This window comes from Podarcis erhardii (assembly GCF_964252035.2).
Source record: "Podarcis erhardii genome assembly, chromosome: 13".
NCBI lineage: Eukaryota > Metazoa > Chordata > Lepidosauria > Squamata > Lacertidae > Podarcis > Podarcis erhardii.
The window spans coordinates 31049006-31066437 of NC_138502.1; the positions used below are offsets into that span (position 1 = coordinate 31049006).

Consider the following 17432-nt stretch of genomic DNA (forward strand, 5'->3'; position numbering starts at 1 on the left):
CCAATTCTTACTATTACAATGGTACCTCAGCTTTTGAACATCTCCGTTGACAAACATTTCGGTTTTTTGAACGCCATAAACCTGGAAGCAAATGCTTCGGTTTTCAAACACACCTCGGAAGTCGAACATGCCACACAGCTTCCACTGAGTGCAAGATCAGTGAGGCCTAGCTGTCGGCTATTGAGTTTTCGGTTTTCAAACGTTCCAGAACTCACACAGTCTTCCAGAACAGATAACGTTCAAAAACCAAGGTACCGTTGTATAACCATTGTGTGCTCACCTTGGTGCCAAAGACAGCACTGAGCATCGTTGGGCAGCTACTAGGGCATCAGCAGGACCCACTTCCGATACCTGCCCTGAGTACCCTTGGTTTTGTTTTTTTACCCCTGGGCTGGCACTCTGAGCAGCATCGGGCAGCTGGATCTAACCAGCCTTTAAAATTCCCCTAATGCCCCCAAACTTAGCATTGGTGTGAGTTGTTGCGGGAAACTGAGGCGCAACTAAATCACTTCCCACTTCCTCCCCTGCTTTCTTCCTGGCGAGAGGTAAAAGTTTCTGGAAGGGAAGAGTGGTGGAGGAATGGAGCTCTCTGAACGTAGGAAAAGAACCTGGCAAACGCATATTATGATTTGCTGGTCTCCTTTCTATGGATAGCTATGCTCAGATAAACCTTAAACACAATACCAAAATCAGCTAAAAAGAACTTTCCTCTATTTCTGACGTTCAGGCCAACTGGAAATGTAGCCACAATCAAGGAGGAGGTATCGTCAGACCGTGGGGTACCCCAAGATTGGCAGAGGTACAAAATATTCAGGGGGGAAAGCTAAGCAGGGCTGGGGAGGATTCCAAACAGCCCAAAGAGGACTGAGCGAGTTTAATGGCCACAGAATGCTATTTTTTGGGGGGGGGACACAGAAATCCAGGCGGGAGGGGGGATGCAATGGAGTACTTCTGGAGCAGGCTTGGCTGGCTGACCAGATCAGGAGCATGTCTCCATGCAACGTTTTGTTGCAGCGCTCACTTCTCTTCAGCTAGCTATCTAGAACATTCACATCAACCACCAGTAGCCAGGAAACACTGCGTATGAAGACCTTCAGTGTCTCATCGGTTGACGAAAGGGAACCATAGATGTTTCTAGAGGCAGATCTGCCCCAGGCAGGGCATTCCATAAGGCAAGTGCCACTGCAGGCTAAATCCCTAATTAGTTCCCTGGCTGAGATCTCACTTCATGCAGGGGGACAGAAGAAAGAGGCATCAGCCACAGGTCTCAGAAGGATGGAGTGGGGCTGAACCACACAGGAAGCAGAAGCTGTGGTGGGGCTGGGGAAAGGAGGGGCGACACAGAAGCTAGACACTGGACACTCCCACTTGCGGAAAGCGAGTCTCTAGACCAGGATTTCCCAAACTTGAGTCTCCAGCTGTTGTTGGACCACAACTCCCATCATCCCTAGCTATCAGGACCAGTAGTCAGGGATCATGGGAACTGTAGTCCCTAAAAACACTGGAGACCCAAGTCTGGGAAACACTGCTCTAGGGTTGACATGTCTTCTTTTGGAGGGGAAACCTGGCAATCTGGGGCGTGGGTGGCTTGGGGTCAGGCTCTGTATTGGAGGGTAACTGCACACACACAAAAACCTCAACAACTTTCCAGATATTTACTTCTTGAAATATGGCAGCCCCACTCTAGGCACACACTGCACCATTGCCCCAACTGATGGAACAGCTCTTAATAGGGCTTTTGCTGACTTTCTGCTTTGTTTCTGGCTATTAATTTAACTGGGCGGTTTTAAACAAGCCGCTGTATGACCCTTGTCTTTTTAAAAATGAGGAGGCAGGAAAACATGCCTTTGCTAAAACAAGCCGTTCCATAGCCTCAACTCACCTAAAGATGAACACCTCAAACCACATCAGGTACACAAACTGGCAATCCCTTCCTAGTATAAATCAGGCAGGAATCATCCTTGCTTGGTTAGAACAGTTTTATTCCAGGAGGCTCTTACACTGCAAATGTTCCTCTGATGTTACATTCCTCCAATGTTTCATACATGTCGTATATTTTACACTTTTATTTTGCAAACTGGTTTTGAGACCCGGATGGTGAAAAGCAGGATATAATTTATTCCATCCAGGAAAAAGAGCTCCAGAGATGTGGAGCTGTCGCCAAGGCTGCCTTCAAATATAGCTCAGTTCAGTAAATTTTAACCCAGTCTCCCTCAATAGGGGTAATAAAGTGCCTATATCTTGGGAGGTTTAAGCCACTACATAAAAGAAAGTCCCTAACAGAGGGAGGAATTCTAAATACTGTACAGCCCTGGTTGGCCACAAGGGGCAGCAAAGTCATATACTTTTGGGGCCACCTTTAGCGGGAAATCTCAGTGGAAGCCTGTTCAATTCCGAAGCAATTCTATATTACGTGGGTAGCAAGAAACTCCTTTAAGGAGGTCGCTGATAAGGGGAATGGCAGGTTCTAATAATGCTTAGTAAATGTGCTTGCTGGTTTCGGTTGAGATACTGTTTGAGTTATACCACTCGGCAAGGTAGGCTATACTGGGCAATGTGGGGCAGAGTCCCACTGTTATTTTTTCTGCACCCCAAAATCCAAAGCTGTAACTCAGCCTTCCCATGCCTCACCATCCCACTGAGTCATGTTCATTCAGAAACTTTTCTAGAGCAGAGCCGTGTGTCGCGACATGTGAGTGTGTCAGCTGCAGTGTGTAAGTCTAAGTGTAAGGGCAAGCACTCCCCATGCTCCTTCCGGGGCTGGAAAGGCGTTTAACCTCTGGTTTGCGAGTAAAACTGAATTAAAGGTAAAGGGACCCTTGACCATTAGGTCCAGTCATGGCCGACTCTGGGGTTGCGGCGCTCATCTCGCTTTATTGGCCGAGGGAGTTGGCGTACAGCTTCCGGGTCATGTGGCCAGCATGACTAAGCCGCTTCTGGCGAACCAGAACAGCGCACGGAAACACCATTTACCTTCCCGCCAGAGCGGTACCTATTTATCTACTTGCACTTTGACGTGCTTTTGAACTGCTAAGTTGGCAGGAGCAAGGATTGAGCAACGGGAGCTCCCCCCATCGCGGGGATTCGAACTGCCGACCTTCTGATCGGCAAATCCTAGCCACTGTGGTTTAACCCACAGCACCACCTGCATCCCTTTAAACTGAATTACTGTGTCGCAAAATGATGCAAAACTGAGTTACTGTCTCACAAAACAATGCATGTCTAAAAAGTGTGTGACCGGCATGAAAAGTTCAGAAAGCTCTGTTCCAGAGGCTTTTCTGCCCACCAGTTTTTTGGTATAACCAGCTGAAAAATTACAGGGATATCTGACGCGGACTCCTAGAAATGCAAGACTTCCAGGGGTCCAACTTTCCCCCTCTGACACTCTGGTCCAAGAAGCATGCTTAAGTTTATCTGCTGTATTTTTTAATTTTTACGAGGGAGGAAAATGGGAAGAAAACCAGTTGACCTTGCCTCCCCTTAGCTGCCCTGTCCACCAGTATAGCAGCTTCACTGGTTACCAGTATCACTGCTGGCCATTGTGCAACAGCAGCATTATGGAGCCACCACTCACTTCTATGGGAGAGCAAAGAAGAAGGCAGAGCACAGCTAAGGTGGTGCTCCCCCCCTCCAATTCCAGACACCCGTTACACCAGTGTCAGGACAGTGCAGGCAAGTTCACTACCAGCAAGTCAAATCCATTGCACCAAGGACCAACAATGCTGACAGCAGCAGCTCTGGTTAAAAATAGCAACCCAGAACGCCCACGACTCTACCGTATATTCAATTACTCCAATCATTTGAAAGTTAAAGTATCTGCAAAATTCTGCTCCCGACCATCCCATAGTAGCTAATAGGAGCAAGGCAAAATTTGTCAGGAGTCTTGAAAAGGGGCCAGGAGGAGAGGATTTCAGCTGACTTCTGTACACATGGCTTAGCATCTCCAGCCTGACCAAGAGAAGGGGTGCAGTGCCATGGAATTTTTTTGCGTACTATTCTGTTTCTTGCACACCGCCTTGAGTCCAAAAATCCGATAATTCAAATGGAAAGCCCAGCTCCAGGGAGGGGAGGCGGAAATTTACAGCGGAATTTTTTGGAAACCACGAGGATCAAAGCTAAACTGACCCGGGGCGTGCGGCGGAGGCGGCGGAGGCAGAGGAAAAGACTGGAGGGACGAAGACCCCATCGGACCCACTAGGACAGATGTAGGCAGTGTCCCACTGATATCGTCTAGAAGAAGAACATAAAAAATAATTGAAATGTCCAGGAACTAAGAAAAACTCAAATGGGTGTAAGACAGGTTCGCATTAGCTTCACCTTCTCCAAGACCCAAACATTCACCCTGAGAGTCTTCTACATCAATTAAAAAAAGCGTGAAGACACATGCTTAGCAAAGGTTTATCCATTCTTATTTGTGGCATGCACAGATTGTAAAGCGTTGGCTATCTTGCGTACTAAGATGAAAAGCTACCCTTTCAGGAAAAGTTTCCTTGGGTGGGTGGGGAGGGAAACAACTTCAGATGCTGCAATACTTCATCTTTTGATGGTCTCTTAGCCATCTGTCAATATGGTTGCCCGTAAGCCGTTTATTCCTGGGATTGTTTATCACCATTTAATAATGTGAGCAATCACTTCTCATAGGCAGAAAGGTGTCCCAACGTGTATGCACACATATATATACACACACACACACTGGTGTCGCTGAAGATGCAAAAGTTCATATATTGATTTGCGGGGTGCAAAATCCTTTGAAAGACCAGGTCTTAACATGATCATAGAATCAGAGGCAGAAGGGACCCCAAGGGTCATCTAGCCAACCCCCCTGAAATGCAGGAATCTCAGAATCCAGTCTCCCATCCAATTTGAAACCATACCAAACCCTGCTTAGCTTTGCAAATGTGCAGGCAATTTTATCGCTGCACCAAGGAATCCGTTTAAATCTGAGAGATGCTGAAGGTGGGCTGGTGGGTGTTGTTTTTTTTAATAGAATAGCTATATTTTATAGAAAGCAGGTGTAACAGCTTGGAAGGTTCAGCCACGCCAGCACAGCCCACCAGACATGCCCACCAAGGGACTCAGCGAAACTTCCTGGCTTTGTCTGTGACTGCAAAATAGGGAGGAGGAGCCCACAAGCACCTGCCAAGCCATAACCCACAGTTGGCTGGTTCTATCTGCAAAGGTGGAGGACATGCCAAAGAGGACTGACTCAGTGTTCCCCCGAAAAAGGGCTTCCTGGCTTAAAATGCATAGAAGCTTCATTTCAAAGATGGGGCACCTGCGTCCCTCCAGATGTTGCATTATCCCTGGCATCTGGAGGGCCACAAGTCCCACCCCCCCCCCACTTTAGACACTGGCAATGCTGCCACTCTGCCTGGCTTTATATAGCAGGAAACCTCAGGCACAGGAGCCAAACACAGCTGTCCATCTGGCCCCTCAGGGCTCTCTCCAAACTACTTCCTTCATCACTGGCCTGCTTTTCCCCTTCCTTGACTGCTTTTGCCAGGCTGGAAAGTGCCCTTGACCCGGGATAATAACTACTGCTGCTCGCTTGGGCAGAAGATGGGAGAGATATGCGTGTGCACACACACGTAGAAACTTCTGGCTTGCGTGGCTAGAACACAACATTGCACTCTGTGCATTCTGGCCTCACCCACAACCAGGAAGGAATGTGAAAGGTCCCTGCTTTATTGTAACACTGACATGATACCATGCTGCCCATAGTCCTACCCGTAGCAGCAAGTGATGATGCCTATCTCTTGTAACACCTACTTCAGCGTTTCCCAAACTTGGGTGTCCAGCTGTGGTTTGTTTTTATTTTTTACTACAATTCCCATCACCCCTGACCGCTTGTCCTGCTAGCTAGGGATGATGGGAGTTGTAATCCAAGAACAGCTGGAGACCCAAGTTTGGGAAACCCTGATCTAGCCTAAAACTTTCTATAGCAACTAGCTTTCTATGCACTTCGTACCATCTCCTTTGTTAAAGCGCCAGCCCTCTCTTGTCGCCAGCCTCCCACGCACAAAAGGAGTGCATAAAGCGCGACGCAGGAAGTTCATTCATCCTAAAGGGTGGAAAATCCAAGTGCATTTCCAGCTGTTCAAGGGGAAGATCTGATGCCCAACATAAAACGAGAGGTTGGTACAAGTGCGGGGATATGAGTCCATTCAAAGAGACACAACTGCTTCTGAGCTTTAGAAAGGAAATTGAATTTAAGGCTGCACATATAATAAATGCTGCCAAAGTTCTTGAGCTAGATGGAACAAAATGGGCAGGTGCAGGCAGATTTGTATGCTTAAATCTGGCAGGGCTAAGATAGCTCCCATCATCCCTAACCACGCTCGCTGGGGCTGATGGGGGCTGGAGTCCAGCAACATTTGGAGGGCCACAGGTTCCCCATCTCTGATCATAGAATCGTAAGAGTTGGAAGGGACCCTGGGAGTCATCTAGTCCAAACCTCCTGAAATGCAGGAATTTCAACACACAGCCTCCCATCCAATGTGAAACCATACCGGACCCTGCTTAGCTTTGCAAATGGGCCAACAGTTCTATTGCTGCACCATTTTATAATTATATATGGACTTGTTTGCAAGTATGCACACAAATGATCCGTCTGCAAGAATCTCAGTTATCCTTTTCTTTTTAGAAAGCAAGCCAGCTTCTGGACGTTGTAACTATGTAAATACGTGGGTTTGTTTTTAAAAAAAAATACACGGGGGGGGGGGGGCAACACTAAGCAATATCTCAAAAGCCAAAAAGGGTATGAACAGGAATTCCAGGAGTGAAGGGAAAGAGATCAGTGTGACCTATTTGACTCTTTACCCTTCCACCATGGGTAGCAAAAGCAGTGAAATTATGCAAAACAAACATGCAACTTTGCATAATGCATAAAGGCTGCTGAATTTAACTTCTTGGCTCTGGTTTTGGTTGTGCTGCGCAGGATTTGGGGATGAGGGGGAGGAAGAGAGCACAGAAGATGACACGAGGCGGCTTCTCCGAGAACAAAAACCCAAAGGCTGTGAAGTGCTACACACCAAATGGGTTTTAAGAGACTTCCTTCCGTTCACTGAAAAAGATCATTACAAAGCAGCAGTTGGAAAAGATGGGGCAGGGCCTATTCTTGGGGGGGGGGAGAGGGAGGGAGGGAGGAAGGACTCTGGGTGAAATGTGCAGCTTCGCAAAAGGTAGTTCAGGAGACAAGCAGTACCCAAAAGGCTGAGGCTTCGCCGTGGGGGAGGTGGCGGCGTCGGAGGGTGTGGGGACGTCAGACCGCGCTGGGAGATGTCGACATCAACCAAAGACACTGTCTCACCTAGGAAGATGTGGGAAAAGTAGATATTAGAACCAACAGCATCCCAGGGACTTGCATTTAAACCAGCACTCAATCCCCAGGAGGTACTTTTCACTGCCAGGCCTGCGATCATCTGATGCAGCTGCCTATAAACATGTGCAGAGTGCCTTTTCAACTGCACCCAGCTCTCCTTCGTGACTTGTCAAATTTAGAAGATTTCTAGACATCTCGAAGAGGGGTGACGTTGAACAACACTGAAATGCCTCCATAAAACACACACCCTTTAAATTGAAGAGCTTAATCTGTGCACCGTCTAAATAGAGCAAACGTAGAAACCACAAGCTGCATTCAGCTAGGTGCTACTCAGAGCAGACCCACTGAAATTAATGGTCCCCAAGTTAGTCATGCCTATTAATTTCAACGGGTCTACTCTGAGTAAGACTTGCATGGAAAGCAACCCTGTATCCCTGGAATGTTAATGATAGAAATTAACGATCACCATCTGATGGTGTGTATCTGAATGGGCCACCCTGCCTTCCTTTCTAAACAGCTGAGTAACAGCCCGTAATACACCTGGTGATGATCTCCCCACCCCAAACAATACGCAATGGATAAGACAAGCATAAACTTGCCCTGACCTATATTTGAAACCAGGAAATGAATCAAGTTATTCTCCAGCGTTGAAGTCAAAGCCACGCTTCCTATTGCAACTTTGGAGTAAGCGCCATGGAACACAAGCCATAGAGCGCGTAGGCTTGCCCTCCTTTGGTGTTTGGAATGGAGTCAGATCCTGCGCTCCCTAGATTCTCAAATGCATCCTCTGCCACAAGGGCGGAGAGACACTTTCGGTGTCCGACTCCAAAGCACTGCCTTTTCCTACAGGTCCTCCATAGTTACACTGAACTGCAACCTACTTGCTGTTACACCAAGTAGGGAACTGGTAGAAGTTAGAAACAGCATTTTGCCCTCTGCATTTCCTTAGATGCAACTCTGTGATCTCTGATTTTGTGGGTTTATTTTTTTAACCACTAACCTTTTAAAGCTAATAATAAGAATAAGAATAAGAATAAGAATAAGAATATTCTCTGATCTGGGTGAGCCTATGTAAATTTTCCTAGCACCACACTAATGTCCTCTCAGTCTAGTTGCTGAGATTAAACCTAACTCAGGCAGAGGGTTAGTGTATTTATTTATTAAATTTCCTTTCAGCCCTTCCTCCTAATGAAGCCTGGGGCTGTTATATATAGGTGAGTTGCTGGCAGAATTGTTTGCACCCTGATAAAGTCCCTTAATCCACAAGGGACTGGTTGACTCTGATCAGGAATTAGGGATAGTTAATGATAGTGGTGAATTTTAGAGTATCCTGGGTAAAGCTGGAGCAACTGGACACCCTGATTTACTAAGTGTTTTCTGCTGCCACCCCTCTCCCCAGAATGCAAGAGGAAGGACTCTCTAAAGCAGCCTTTTCCCCATCCTGGGTCCCCAGATGTTGCTAAATTGCAACTCCCATCATCCATGGTCACTGGTTATGCCGGCTGGGATGAGGGAGGCTGGGCTCCAGGAGTAGTCTCATCCTGCCATGCGTTTGCAAAGATATGTTTTATTACATATCACGCACAAACACATATGCGCACAAAGTATTTTTAAAATGCTTACACTGAGATATAATAAAAATGTAAGGATGTCATCACGTAGCCCCCTTCCAAGGATTTGTAGTGCCTCGACACAAACCTGGATTGCAAAGCGGGGTGGAATGGCATGGGGGTGGACAAGCAGAGTGAGAAGGGGCACAGCACATGTTCCCCCCCCCCAAAAAAAGGCAGAATCACTCCAAAGCTAGTTATGGGTTTTTTAAAAAATAAAATAAAAGTGCTACTATTCTTAGGTTTAAAGACCCACAGCAACACATTATACATGCACAGAATAATAAAATCACAAGCACTTCCTTCAAGGGAAAAGGAGAGAGAAATCAAGCTTGACACTCACCCGTGAAGAGGGGACCGAAAGCAACTGGAGAAAAGGCACTTTGCGTTCGCATCAATCTCTGTTTTCTATAAAAAAGATGGACAGATGAGCCTGTAAGTAAGACAATGCTGGGTGTCTGTTCCCCTCTCAGAGGCTCCATCCTTCTACCCACGAATGCTGCCTCAAGAGATCCAAAAACTCTGCTTTTGAATTATATTCTCTGATTATAAGGAGCATAGGAAGAGGGTAGCTGCAACAAGGACACTATTTCAACACAGGCTGGTTTGCAACCTCATAGGGCTGCATTCCTATGCACATTTACCTGGTAGTGTCATTTGGCTGAATGAGGCTTACTTCCAAGTAGGCATGAATGGTATCGTGCTGCATTGTTAACTCATAAGCTGCCTCAAAAAGGGTAGGGGAGCCAGGGTGAAAATATCTAAGTAAATAAGACAAACCCAATCATTCTGTCCATTCAGCCCAAGATGCTGATTTAGGGAGTTTGAGGTTTTACTCTAAAACACACCTTGAATATAACTTTCCACCTGGGAGAATGAAGCAGGCTCCTGGCTTTAATTCAGGGGGAAAAAATTGCACACCTCAGCTATCAGAAGGCTGCGCCGTCATCTGGCCTCTAAGCCCCCATCATTAAGAATTAAGATGCAACGAAACTTCTAGACCCCATGGTGGCAGTTATTAAACTCAATCTAACTAGAAGCGATTTGAGGAATCACTAGTATCCAAGGTGAAAGACTGGCATTCTTCAGGGGCATTAGCACCCCAATAAGGTTTCCCTTAGAAGTCAACTGGATTTCTGTGTTAAAGATGTTAGAAGGGCAGGAAACAAATGACGCTTGCTTGCTCATGAAACATCAACCTGCTCTTGTTCTGCAACTTCTGCCCCTTTTATGCTTGGATTTTTCAAACTACTTTTATGACATTTAAAAAAAAAAAGTTTGTTTTTCAAGGAAGGTCAATTTCTATGCTGTCACTATTATTGGTGAGAGCGGCTTTGACTGCACCCTTTCCCACTCCATACATAAAGGTAAAGGGACCCCTGACCATTAGGTCCAGTTGCGGATGACTCTGGGGTTGTGGAGTTCATCTCAATTTACTGGCCGAGGGAGCCGGCGTACAGCTTCCGGGTCATGTGGCCAGCATGACTATGCCACTTCTGGCGAACCAGAGCAGCGCACGGAAACGCCTTTTACCTATTTATCTACTTGCTCTTTGACTTGCTTTCGAACTGCTAGGTGGGCAGGAGCAGGGACCGAGCAACGGGAGCTCACCCTGTCGCGGGGATTTGAACCGCCAACCTTCTGATCGGCAAGCCCTAGGCTCTGTGGTTTAACCCACATCGCCACCTGCGTCCCACTCTATACACAGATATACACATAAGGGCTGGGTCATATCTGGCTTTCAGTGTTATGATATATCACTAGCTAGACATCGCAATATAATGATGTATCACAAATGTCCGAAATAAGGATGGAGCTATGTAGAGGCATTGGCTGGCTTCATGTTTTTTTCCTGAATCGTAATTTAGTACACATACACCATAGTCTGCAATATATTGCCAAGTCAAAAATTATGAAACCAATTATCACAAATACGGACTTCAAACCAGTTTTGGACGATATATCGCTCAGTCCTAATAAACACACCCCTTCCCAGCCATCTTTAACCACAGACAAGTGTGAGTGAAGAGGTTCTATCCTTTTTTTACTCTCACTGACCGTGCCATCAGTTCAGCCATTGCACAAGTGTGCTTAATTTGAAAGCGCACCCACCACCCAAATCTAACTTTTAATCATGGATAGGGGGGGCGGAGCAGAGCGGAGCAAGGGACATTTGCAATGGTACTCCATTTTCTGGGCCCAGAAACCACAAACAGAAAATGTGGCTAGATGCCACAAATTATGTCAGCGTTTGTTAACAGGAAACTGTATTCTATCACACATTTTTAAGTAGCCAATTTTCCAAGGGGCCATGCTGACAAATTGGTGGTAATTTAGTCCACCTTCTCCTCCCAGCAGTAAAAATCAAACAGTGGAACAGAAGTGTAGACCACAGTGCACACACACCACAAATTATTCCAGTACGCACCATAAATTTAAAGCACAGACCGAGCCCCAAAGAACCCTGGAAAGGGTTGTTTACCCCTCAGAGCTACAATTCCCAGCAACCTTAAACTACAATTCCCAGAATTTTTCCTTTGGAGGTGTGTGTTTTAAAGTTGTGGTGTATATGAGGTAACTGAAATGCCTTAATATGAAAAGGTGTTATACACATACACACATATATACTCAGTTTTCAAAAATTTACAAATACACACCTTACAATCACATGGTTCCAATACATAATAGACTTCCCTCCCCACCTTTTGTGGTGTCTTGTCTTATTTAAATTTTTAACACAGCATTTTCCACTTCACTCCATTTTTAAGTTATCCTGCAGTTTATCTTTGATTATAATTTAAACTGATCAATTTAAGTTAACCCTACCAAGGCACTTGCTTGCATACCATAATTTTTCAGGTATTACCACAAATGTTCCCAGCTCTTTAATTTTGTCCCCTCTTGGTTTCTTGTTACACATGTTACGTTTTGCCATTTTGGCATCAGTTTGGTCAGCCAAACTTTGGTTGGTAAAGCATCCTTGTTGCTCCTCTGGGCAAAAATCACAAGGTATTTTTGTGCCCCGAGACACAGTTGTGATTCATAAACATCCTGGAGGCAGATGAGATAAGCTCCTCCAAAAGTATAAAAACTTCTTTATATGTGGGCAAGTGAAATCAATTCTATAGAACGTGGCTATTTTCAAGTCTGCTTGTGTTGGGTTGGAGTTATCTCTGGGTTTTGAGCCCCATTCTCAACCCCTAAAAGGAAAAAAAAGTCTGCTGTTTACATGGGACAGGAGCATTTTCCTTTCGGACTCTTGGACCCTTCCTTCGCCATTAACCTCTGAAGTTCAGAAACCCATAAGTAAGCGCAGAGCAGAGAAAAATGACATAAATGCTTTTTTGGGGGGGGACCTCCATAGATAACTCAAGCCACATTTTGTAAGCGAAAGCAACAGATAACTAGACAGACACAAAGTCCAGCCCAGGAAAAAAAAAAATCCTATTTGATTTTGGGTGGGAATTTTCTCACACTTCAGAGGTGAAAGCCAGTCACCCCTTGAACACAAAATGGAACCCATCCATGCCAACTATGCCTGGAGTTAGAGATCACATTCATATGAATTCCCCCTCAAGGAATCCTGGGAACTGTGGCTCCCCCCCCCAACTACAATTCCTGGCACCTTTAAACTACAGCTCCCAGGATTCTTTGCAGGAGGGCATGTGCTTCAAATGCAGATGTGGCCAGAGTTGGAAGGGGCCTTGTAGGCCCGCTAATCCCTCCTCGATGCAGGGAATCTAGAGCTACACCATACACAAGAGGTGGCTGTCCATGAAGACCTCCAAAGAGTGAGACCCTACCTCTCTAGAGAGTGTGGAGGGTGGCATAAACCCAATTTACTCAACAAAATATCCTTCAAAAGTCTCTTCAACTCTGTCTCAAAGACATAAGATGTTCTTTCTTCGCATGATTCCCTTTGGAGCATTAGTCCCAAAACGTGTCTTCTTCATATTGCTATACTGATTTCGTTTTTCTCTCACCCTTCTACCAAAAAGTTCGGGATACCTGACCCCCTCCTATATTTTATATTCATAATACCCCTGTGAAGAAGGAGGTGCAATGGCCCAGTCCTCACAGAGATGACAAATCTGTACCTGGGTTGAACCACACAGCATGGAAGGAGAGGTCAACATGGTGGAATATTCCTCCATGAACACGTGCAATTCCTCCAGAAAGAAAACCAGCATTTTGGCATTATTGTTGAGGAGGAGGAGTCCATCATGCAACACCTCATACGCAATCTGAATTGGTACGAACCAGACACAAGCCCATCCCCTCAGCAAGAACTAGCTAAGAGTGAGTTGCAAACTTCAAATCTAAGTAGAGATACAAACCCAGGAATCTAGCCAACTCCAGTTTCCATTGGAATAGGAATGGCTTTTTAAGTAAAACGAATAATTATGGGTCTTTCCACTCTACCACCCCTGCTTTCTGTCTTACATACACCCATTTACACACACACGGGCCCTAAAACAAAAAGTAGTGGTAGTTAATACTTCTCGTAAGCTGCCTCAGAAGGGTTTGTATTCTGAAAGGCAGGGTGTAAAATAATTGTAAGAAATAAACACACACATACAGTGGTACCTCGGGTTAATTACTTAATTTGTTCCAGAGGTCCATTCTTAACCTGAAACTGCTCTTAACCTGAAGCACCACTTTAGCTAAAGGGGCCTCCTGCGGCTGCTGCTGCCGCCGCACCACCAGAGCACAATTTCTGTTCTCATCCTGAAGCAAAGTTCTTAACCTGAGGTATTATTTCTGGGTTAGCGGAGTCTGTAACCTGAAGCGTATGTAACCCGAGGTACCACTGTACACACACACACACACACACACACACACACAAACACACCCTTCGTTTTTCATTAGTTGCAACATATGGTATATGAATAAAGCTGCCCTAACCAAACCACTGGTCTCTTTATCCCAGACTTTTCCACTGTGACTGGCAGGTGTCAGGCAAAGAGGCCCTTCCATGCCCCTTTCCACCAGCACCATTTACTGGAGATGCCTGGGAACTTTTGAATGGAAAGCACATCTTCTACCACTGAGCTGTGAAAGAACAGACCAAAGAGAATTTATACTAATCACCAGCTGTAACCTACAAAGTTGAGAACTGGTTCGTGAACCCCGGAGTTATATGCTCTGCTTTATGCCCAGAAGAGTCCATTAGCCTCTCTATTGCTTTAAGGATAAAAATAATAAATTATACTAAGAAAGCTTTGCAGCACAGTGGTTGTGGGGAACCAAAGGCCCTCCAGATGCTACTGAACTACAGCTCCCATCATCCCTGGCCATTGGCCATGCTTGCTAGGGCTGATGGGAGATGTAGTTCATTAATGTCTGGAGGGTACACCTGTGCTACAGCATCAATAATACTAATAATTTTATTATTTATAAAGAACTATCACTAAATGTAACTTAAAAATTACAACTAGGCCAGTTTCGTCCTACTATGCAATGCTCCTTGAACTCTGATTTCTCCATCGAAACATCTAGGCCTCAAAAACTGGCAAATCCACCATACCACCACTGTGAACCACTATTCCAACACCTGAACACAAGAGTATTTACTCTTAACCCCTTAGGATAGTAAAATTAGCAAAGGCCTTTTCTTTAAAAAACACTCCTATGCCTCACAGAGAAAATCCATGTTTAGTTCCCTCAACCTTAAAGCCTTCTGTCCACAACTGGAAAACACAACACTAGGTCTCAGGTAAGCCACCTTTAGTTACGTTGCCAAGCGACAATTAAAAACAGAAAACCCACCAGTCATTGTTTATCTACTGGTTCCCATGCTGTGTTACCCCTCACCTTGAGATTGCATGTAACCCAACGTGGTGCCCCTCCGGATGTGGTGGACTACAACTCCCATCATTCCTAGCTATTGGAGCTGATGGGAGTTGTAGTCCACAACATCCAGTGGGCACCATGTTGGCTCCCCCTGCTCTAGCTGCCTAACACCAGGGTGTTCCTTTTCAGTCAAAGGTTTTGCACATCTTGAGAGAATCCAGTGAGATGCTTCTCCTGTTCCATGAGGAAAAGAGAAACAAGTGTGAACGCCTTCCCAGGCAGTTCACAGCTTCTAGCCTTTCGCCACCAGAGAACTCCAGCCTCCAAAGTCACCAGTGAAGTCCTTCTTTGGTATTCAGGGCTTAGGACAGGCTTCCTCAAACTTGGCCCTCCAGATGTTTTTGGCCGACAACTCCCATGATCCCTAGCTAGCAGGACCAGTGGTCAGGGATGATGGGAATTGTAGTCTCAAAACATCTGGAGGGCCGAGTTTGAGGAAGCCTGGCTTAGGAGTTCTAACAGAACACAGAAAGACGCATCATAACAGCTCAGGACATTGGTCTACCTAGAAGTCTGGCAGTGGCTCTCCAGACTCTGGAGAGAAGATTCTTTCAGTCAAAAGAATGGAGCAGCAGGTGAACCTGGGACCTTCTGCATGCAAACCATTGGTGGTTGCAGATAGAAGGGTGGGAAGCGGAATCTCCTAATCCCAAGTGGAAGCCAGGAAGACTGATTTGGGGGGGGGCAGATTCTCTCTTCTCTTTTGAGGTGCTGCCCAAGAAAAGCCAAGACCTAAATTCTCTATCCTTCACGGCATAGGAGCCAACTCCTGGAGCCTGAGGTTCCTTTGCGCTCCCCCAATAAAATATTGGAGGGAGCAGCCCCCCCCCAAGTCAATGGTCATTGTTATTCAAGTGGTGTGGGTGCGGAAGCCGTGTGTTCAATTATGCAGGGTGGGGCTTACCTGGGCCCCCCATATTTTATTCTAGTTGGCCCCCCTGCTTCACAGACTCCCTACCTGAATCCATAGCCAGGAAACAAGCACCTGAGAATCCACTGTTACAAGCATAGTCTCAGTCTCAGTCTTTGACACCCAGGATACTCCTCCAACAGACGGTCCCTTGCCAGATCTCAAGCTTTCCTCTCCTCACCCCCCCCTTTTTTTCTTTCCTCTTACCTGCCCGACTCTTGCTCCCGACACCCTGGGTGGGACACATCGGGGAGGCTCCCTGCCGTGCCGGAGGTGGCTCGGGGGGCTGCGGCTTGCAGCAGCTCCCTCTCCCCGGCCCGACGTGCACCAGCGGGGGTTGTCGGGTTGCACGACGCTCCGCTGCAGCTTTTGGTGCGGAAAAGGCGGCTCAGGCGAATCTTCAAGGAGCCTTTCCTCGAGGGGGCGGCGGAGGAGCTCGGGCGGTTGGTTCCGACGGCGGGCACCGGGCCTGCCGGAGGTGGTGGAGGAGGAGAACCCGAGGTAGTGGTGGTTGCAGCAGCGGGTGCTTGGCAGCGGCTACCCGCCGCGACGACCGGGCTGGAGGAATCTGCCTGCCCGACCACCTCCTCTTCGTCTTCCTCGTCGGGGCCGAGAGCTTCTAACACGAGCAGGGCGTCGCTGGTCTCTTCCCCCGGGGGCAACAAGGGCATCGTGGGCGGAGGGGCTAGAGGCGGCGGAGGCAAGAGGCTCAGGCACGGGCAATCTCCGGGAGGCTTGCCCGGCCCTCCCGGGGCCGTCGGGGGAGCCTGGTGTAGCCCCAAGGCGGCCAGCTGCAACTCCAGGCCGGCCCCCGGGGGGAAGAGGAGGCCGCCAGCCGCTCCGCTCCAGCATCGTCCCCCTCCAGGCTCGCCTTTCGGCGCGTCCAGGAGAGCGCACCGGTGCCTGGCGCACAGCAGCTCCGAGGGCGGTCGAGGCGTCGAAGGCGTGGGCAGGCAGGCGGACGGGGAAACCCCCGACGGCTCTCCCGCTTCGCCGGGGCGGAAGACCAGCAGCTGCGAGCCTCGGAGCCCGCCCGCCCTTCCACGATCCCCGGCGACGGCAGCGGAGCTTTCCCCGACGGCTCCGCCGAGCGCCAACCCGGCTGCGGCTGACTCGGCCCCGCCGTAGCCCAGCAAGCGGCTCAGCACCCGGTACGAGGCCGCCGCCGCTGCAACCGCTTCGCCGCCTCCGCCGCCTCCGGGCTCCGCCGCCGCCGCTGCTCCTCCTCCGGCCCGCTGCATCGCGCTAAGGGAGGCGGTGCATTGCATGGAGCAAAAGGCGAGCGGGCCTCGCCAAGCAAGCTGGACGGGGAGGCCGGCCCCGGATCCAGATCGGCTGTCCAAAAAAGCTCAAGGCTTTCGCTTGCTTGCTTGCCTGCTGGCTTGCCTGGTCGCTTAGGGGCCCGCCCGAGCAGTGGGTGTGCACGCCCTCCGACTTCCCTTTCCGCTGATGCGCCCGATGATGCGCTCTCCAATGTGACCAGCCCGTCCGCGGCTGCGGCTCCTCTCTACGCTGCGCGCGCGCAGACGCTCCTCCCTCCGCCTCCTGCGCACTAGTCCCAGCTGTTCCTTCCAAGCTCGAATGCAAACAGATGTTCCCAAGCCGCGCTCTCCGGCCGATGCTGCCAGACTCTTGGTTAGACCCACCCCATTCGTGGAAAGCCCCGCCCTCCATCCTAACACTAACCCCCCAAAAGTAGGGTTGCCATACTTCAAGAAAGGACCTCCGCGAAAGTTCT

The 17432-nt window shown here is 48.0% G+C and overlaps 1 protein-coding gene across 2 annotated transcripts in view; it reads right to left on the reverse strand.

Annotated features, from left to right (window-relative positions):
• The window catches only part of SOCS7 (suppressor of cytokine signaling 7), a 32828-nt gene extending 15666 nt beyond the window's left edge, over positions 1-17162 (reverse strand). The window contains exons 1-4 of one of the 2 annotated variants that reach the window (XM_081837213.1): positions 15902-17162; positions 9275-9339; positions 7205-7309; positions 4126-4230 (exon numbers count right to left, since the gene is read on the reverse strand). In XM_081837213.1, the coding sequence (XP_081693339.1) occupies positions 4126-4230; positions 7205-7309; positions 9275-9339; positions 15902-16962 (1336 nt within the window). In that variant the 5' untranslated portion in view covers positions 16963-17162. The remainder of the gene's footprint in view (positions 1-4125; positions 4231-7204; positions 7310-9274; positions 9340-15901) is intronic. The other variant, XM_081837214.1, reaches the window with a different exon arrangement.
• Between the last annotated feature and the right edge of the window lie 270 nt (positions 17163-17432).